General features: G+C 34.8%; 1 protein-coding gene and 1 long non-coding RNA gene across 2 annotated transcripts; both read left to right on the top strand.

The window, feature by feature from the left end:
* Nucleotides 1-484: 484 nt before the first annotated feature.
* Nucleotides 485-2,174, top strand: LOC138048431 (ATP-dependent DNA helicase PIF1-like). Its single transcript, XM_068894624.1, has 2 exons — nt 485-1,805; nt 2,162-2,174. The coding sequence occupies exons 1-2, from the start codon at nt 526-528 to the stop codon at nt 2,172-2,174; spliced, it is 1,293 nt and encodes a 430-aa protein (XP_068750725.1). The 5' UTR covers nt 485-525.
* Nucleotides 2,175-2,276: 102 nt separating this feature from the next.
* On the top strand, nt 2,277-5,524 carry LOC138048829 (uncharacterized). Its single transcript, XR_011132215.1, has 3 exons — nt 2,277-3,078; nt 3,949-3,993; nt 4,197-5,524. It is a non-coding gene; the product is annotated as an uncharacterized lncRNA (long non-coding RNA).
* Nucleotides 5,525-6,352: the final 828 nt, after the last annotated feature.

The following is a 6,352-nucleotide window of genomic DNA, read 5'->3' as shown; positions in this document are numbered from 1 at the left end:
TTTAATGAACAATTACCCACACATCTTGTTTCATCGTCAGAAAGTGAGAATAATTCAAACGTAGGAATAACAATGTACAACCAGCCAACAGAAATAAGTGATGATGAGCTACGGGAATGTGTTAGATCATTGAACAAAAGACAGCGCTATGCTTATGATATAATTCTTGCCTGGTGTAGAAGTAAAGTGAAAAACATGAATAGTCTAAAACCCGAAGAAGTAAAACCAATATATTTATTTATAACTGGTGGAGCAGGTGCTGGTAAAAGTCACTTGATCCAAACAATCTACCACACTGTCACAAAGACTTTTAGACATCCTCCTATGAATCCTGAATTACCTACAGTTCTTTTAATGGCACCTACTGGGGTTGCTGCTATTAACATAGATGGGACAACAATAAACACTGCGTTAGCAATTCCCAAAGAAACAGGTGATAATTTACGTGCAATGTGTGACGAAAAGAAAACACAAATGAGAATGTCGCTAGCTGACCTGAAGTTGATCATAATAGATGAAATTTCTATGGTTGCCAACACTACTTTGCTTCATATCCATCAAAGACTAACAGAAATTTTTGGCACATCAAATGCACACTTGTTTGGAGGCATTAGCATTCTTGTTATTGGTGATATGTATCAACTTCCACCAATACGCAGGAAACCTGTCTTTGCAAATTACAAAAATGATGTGTTTAACCTGTACCACCCATGGCACCTATTCACAATGATAGAGCTTGTTGATATAATGAGACAAAAGAATGACCAACCATTTGCTGAACTTTTGAATAGGTTTCGCACAGCAAGTCAAACTGAAGAAGATATCAAGTGCATCCAATCTAGATCTATTGATCTATCAGATGTTAATTACCCATCAGATGCTCTTCATATTTGGGCTGAAAATAATCCAGTCAATCGACACAATGAAATGAAATTGCACCAAATACCTGCACAGTTGTTCCACCTTAAAGCCACAGATCAGTACCCTGTTAATGTATCACAACAAGCTATTAACAGAATTTTAGCTAGACCCAGGTCTGAAACTGGTGGACTTGATGCTAATATTTCTATAAAGGAAACTGCTAGAGTTATGTTAACCAATAACATTGATATTTCGGATAGACTTATAAATGGTCAACTAGGAACTGTTGTTAGAATTGAAGTAAATCAAAATAATAAAAAACCCACCATTATCTATATAAAATTTGATGATGCCAAAGCTGGCAACAGTTTAATTCAAAAGAGTACTAACAGTTTTGTGCGACAGAATAGAGTTGTACCCATAGAACCTGTCCTAGCAAAAATTAAAATACATCCAAATAAACCTTCTTCTCCCGAAATACAGAGAATGCAATTCCCTTTGACATTGGCTTATGCTGTCAGCATCCACAAAGTACAAGGATTGTCACTTAACAGTCTTGTCATTAGTTTTGAGTTGGTCAAACAGAGATCATTCAATTATGGTCAGGTATATGTTGCACTGAGCCGAGCTACCACTTTAAATGGTATTCATATTCTAGGAAAAATTAACAGCAAACATGTGAAAGCAGATCCTCGGGTACATGAAGAATACAAAAGACTGCGAGAAATGTCAAAAAGCAAAGGAACTAATGAAAAATATAAGGACAATGCAACGCTCACTATATGTCTCTTAAACATACGATCACTCAAAAAACATAGTGTAGATATCAAGTATGATGCAAACATAAAGAATAGTGATCTAATTGCATTGACAGAAACACAACTTGTACCTCATAGCAATGATACTGACATAAAATCTCATCTTTTACCATTCACTCTCTACAGGCAAGATCATCCTACTGATAGATTTTTGAGTTTGGCACTGTGTACCAGAAGATCAATAGAAATTAAGGAACATGAATACTTTCCACTAGCAAATGCAATGAGATTTGTAATAATTATGAATAGATCAACAACTGTGTCCCAACTTTACAAAGCTTTTTTTTACCGAAAGAACAACTCAAATATAATACAGTATGTAAGTCATCTACGAAATATCCTTGGCACTTATGCATTTGACATCATTCTTGGTGATTTCAACACCAACTACTTAAATGATGATAGCATTAGACCATTAAAATCTTTAATGACGTCTCTAGGTTATTCACAGTTTGTACAAAATGCAACTTTTGTCTCATCAGGAAACATACTTGATCAAATTTACTTAAAATCAACAAAATTTGACATCATAGAGAATACTGTAATTAGTGTCTACTACTCTGACCATGATGCCGTTAAAATATCCATAAAATATAACCAAGATACCAGTATTTAAACATTTATATTTATTTTAATTGTCATGCAAAGCATATAATTTATTTATAGCAATAACTGTAAATATAAAATTTCAATGTAGAAATGTGTCTTGGCAGGAACCATGATGCTGTTAAAATATGCATACACTAGCTATAACTAAAATGATATTATGAAACTTTCATGCAACGATCTTTTACAATGAAAATGATGAATTTTTCTGGAGATTTTGAAAAAAAGGTGTCATAAAGATGTCGCAAAGAAATCATAAGTTCAGCTAGAACAAAACTGGAAATTCATAAAATCCTAATCTACCATAGTATCCTCAAAAGCAGACAGCTTGGCGCACCACCTTCATATCTTTGGTAGGTTTCCTCATAAATATTATCAACATTTATCTATATAATTGTTATTATTATATGATATCATATGGATTAAGCAAAGCAAATTAAATTTAAGACTCTACAACCAATGGAGAGAAAACCATGTTACACAATTTTATAATTAATTGTTTTGGATTAGTAAGCAGAGATTTAGATAATCATATGTCAATTAATTTGAAATTATTAAGATAATTTTTTTCTAGAAGTTGGTAAATTCTATGAATTCCTTTACCAAAATGGATCATGTTCATATGCCACAAGAATGTCCAATCTTGCCTAAGCACCTGAGGAGACAATCTTTTTTTCTAAGCTAGAATTTCCCATAGCCGGAAGGAGAGACTTGAAAGGTCTGCTGACAAGCATTTTACAAGGCACCACCATATGGTGCCTCACGCCCTGTCTCTGTCCCGCACCACAAGTAGGTAAGTTTAGATATTATTATTTTTCACCTTACTCAGATATTGTGAGGCTAGAGTTTCAATAACTATAAATAACAGGCATGCTTCTCATGTAACATACCAGTTCAGACCACCATTGAAGGAAAACTGAAGGTTAAAATCGACAATTTCTCCAACATTTTTTTTTTGGAAAGCTTAACATAACTAAAGTTAAGTTTGTGGAGTTATTTCTTCTTGTTTCTTGTTTTTTGTGAAAAAATTACATTCGGAGATGGGCTTTTCCCACTTTTTCGACATTTTAAGTGCGGGCTAAAAAATTAAATGAGGCGCCTGCTGTGACGTATGATATGGGGAACAGAGATTGCATCATCAAGAGAAACAAGGTAAAGATAAGTACTGCTTTGGATATTTTCTTTGTTTCTTTGCTGTTTCTTTGTGAACTCAGTATTAGCAACAAACATCAGTCTAAATACTGCTTCTATAAGGCGGCATTCTCGCATGTCTTCCCCGCATCATATATCATAACCTGTAAAAATTACCGTTGATCCTTCCAGTCTGAGCCGCAATGCTGATGGCCCAAAATTGCAATAAAAACATTTTTTCATGTGGAAAAATGATGAATATGCCAGAAAAAAGTTGAAAAGATTATTGTGAATGGTTTAAAGCATAAATAAAAAATGCTTATTTTTTGCATTCAGTTCTCCTTTAAAAATAAAGATAAGAATCATGATAATAATTATAATCATTATAATAATAATAATTATTATTATTACTATTACCATTATTATTGAAATACCATTAAATACCATTATTTACAATAATAAAATAATACTTATTTATAAAAATAAAATCTGGATTCTTGTTATTAAATATCTTTTTCTCTTTTACATGTAGGTGTTAGGATGAATATTCAATCAATTAGTTATCAGAGGATTGTAGGTAGGACTCTTACTAAAGGAACTCTGATTTCTTTTTTCTTGGTTCGCTTTGCATGTGACATGCTGAAAAATAGTTGTTTCAAAAGTCCCCAGTTGTCTGTTATGTAAATTTCTTTAAAACCAAAAACACTCGAGTTAAACTCACATTCATCTTCCGTAAAAGTTAAAAGTCCTTAAACTTTTCTTATTTGCTTTTTTCTGCAGAAATACAATGTACATCCAACAAGAGAACATTCTTAAGCTGTTAAGTAAAAACGCAAGTGAAGTTATGATCCTCACAGTTATCAACGCAATCTTAGCAATTGCGTAGAGAAGACTGAAAATTTCAGGACGTCAACGGGATCTGAACCCATGACTTTGTGATACCGGTGTGACACTCTATTAACCAACTGAGCCATGAAGCCACTGTCTTAGGGAGCTGGTCATTTGTGGATTCAAGTGTTCTTGTGATGAATGAATCAATGAACAAAATGGTATATGATCATTACTGATCAAGTAAATGCTCGGCATCTACAGCATCTATGATGAGAAAGACATGAGCAGATAGGCTCCTGTTATGGTTTGGGATTCCAAAAGATTTATATCAAGAGACTGCAACAGTATCCTGGAAACACCTTAAATCTGAAGGAATGAACCGTTACGCTGACATATCGGTAGTACTTTGATAAAATCTGACAGCAAAATGAAAATTTGGACAAACAAGACAAAGAACATTGATCTTCGATCAGGGCAAAAGAAAGCCTACGAGTAACAACCAAATTGTGGCCGCCAAAACCACAGAGATTAATTGGCACAAGACAGAATAAAGTCCAAACTCTAAACGCGTTAAATGGATTTATTCAGTATTGCACGCATGTAAGACTTATCTCCTCAACAACATTCAAGCTTGAACAGTTTACCGCGGTCCTATTACAGTTGTCGGATATCACAAATTTGTCACGTAACAATTCCTTTAACGGTTTCTAAACGAAAGGAAAAATATGGCTTGTATAATGCTTCGAGTAACACACAAATGGCTATCTGAAAACTGACTTACGGAACATGCTTGAACCTCTTCAGATTACAGGTGAAACAGTTAAGTCCGCCAAATGATAAAACAACATGGCAGGCAAACCTGAGCCGTTCGAACTGTCTTCGAACTGGGTGCTAAGGACACAAGTTAAACCGCTGATCAAACGGAATAAATTAGACGCTCCATGAGCGTACGGTAAAGCGCATTTTACTTTTAACTTGATGTTTTGTATACTACAACATAGATCTTTAGAAGTGACGCTTGAACAAATTGGAATATGATATATCTAAAATTAAGAAGACTGATAACTAGAAAGAATAAGATAAAATTGTAAGATAAATAGATAGCAGTGAAAACTGACCGTTTAGTAAAGACATACTTATTCCAACGTGATGTCTTCTCTAAATGAACGATTATCGTTAATTCTTAATTTGCTTTGAATTTAATATTATCGTTAATTTAAGATTCTGTGTCCCATGATTTGTGGTAGCAGAGAAAATAAGGAAATAAAAAAAGTTATACCGTGGATTGGATTCGAACCCAAAGTTTTTATAGGAACCGCTTCTTTCCGCTTCCGCTTCTTTCCGCTTCACCACTGAAGCATTTTCAAAAAAACGTGTATGTAACTCTGTCATATAATATACTAGGATGAGGAAAAAAGTCGGCCAAGAAGTTGTGGCCCTCCCTTTTGAGAGTTTTAAACCTCCGACCCTCCTGTTAGTCCATTAATAAAATTGTGACCCTCCCCCAGGACGAAATAGTCGAACGGTTGTTAACAAATAACATTCTATGTTTCTTTTTGCACGTCAAACTTTAATCAATAATAGAGATATCTTGCTTTCCATGTCGTGCACGTTCTATCAGATTTGGTAGTACACAAGATGTCACTGATTTGTAGACCATCATTGTCGCCGACATCATTGTCGTCATAATCGTCCTTATCACTGTCTTCATCGTTCGTTGTCACTCTCGTCGTAATCTTGATCTGTATCACTTTTCTCGCCGGTATCTGTTGCTTCTTCCTTCCACAAGGAAGCAAGGCGCCAGTACACGGTCCACCAAGAAGCTGAGAGGCTGAAGGCCAAAATCCAACAACTGGATAATGCAAAGAACCCATCCACTGCAGGTTACTTACTGAGGAAGAACCACACATTAAAACCTCACGATAACACCGTTATAAAAATGAACTTAAATCGAATCGAAGAGGCGGAAAAATCTTTGCAACAAATTGAGGAAAAAGTTAAGATAGATCTAGAATTAGCAGTTCTCTCCAATGGAAAAATTAAAATTGGCCGAAGAACGTCCCACAGGTTCAACGAGGATGTCATTTCTGTGCTGATCGTGCTCA

The sequence above is a fragment of the Montipora capricornis genome, chromosome 5 (genome assembly GCF_036669925.1).
Source record: "Montipora capricornis isolate CH-2021 chromosome 5, ASM3666992v2, whole genome shotgun sequence".
In the NCBI taxonomy this organism is placed as follows: domain Eukaryota; kingdom Metazoa; phylum Cnidaria; class Anthozoa; order Scleractinia; family Acroporidae; genus Montipora; species Montipora capricornis.
This window is presented reverse-complemented; position numbering and strand designations above follow the sequence as displayed.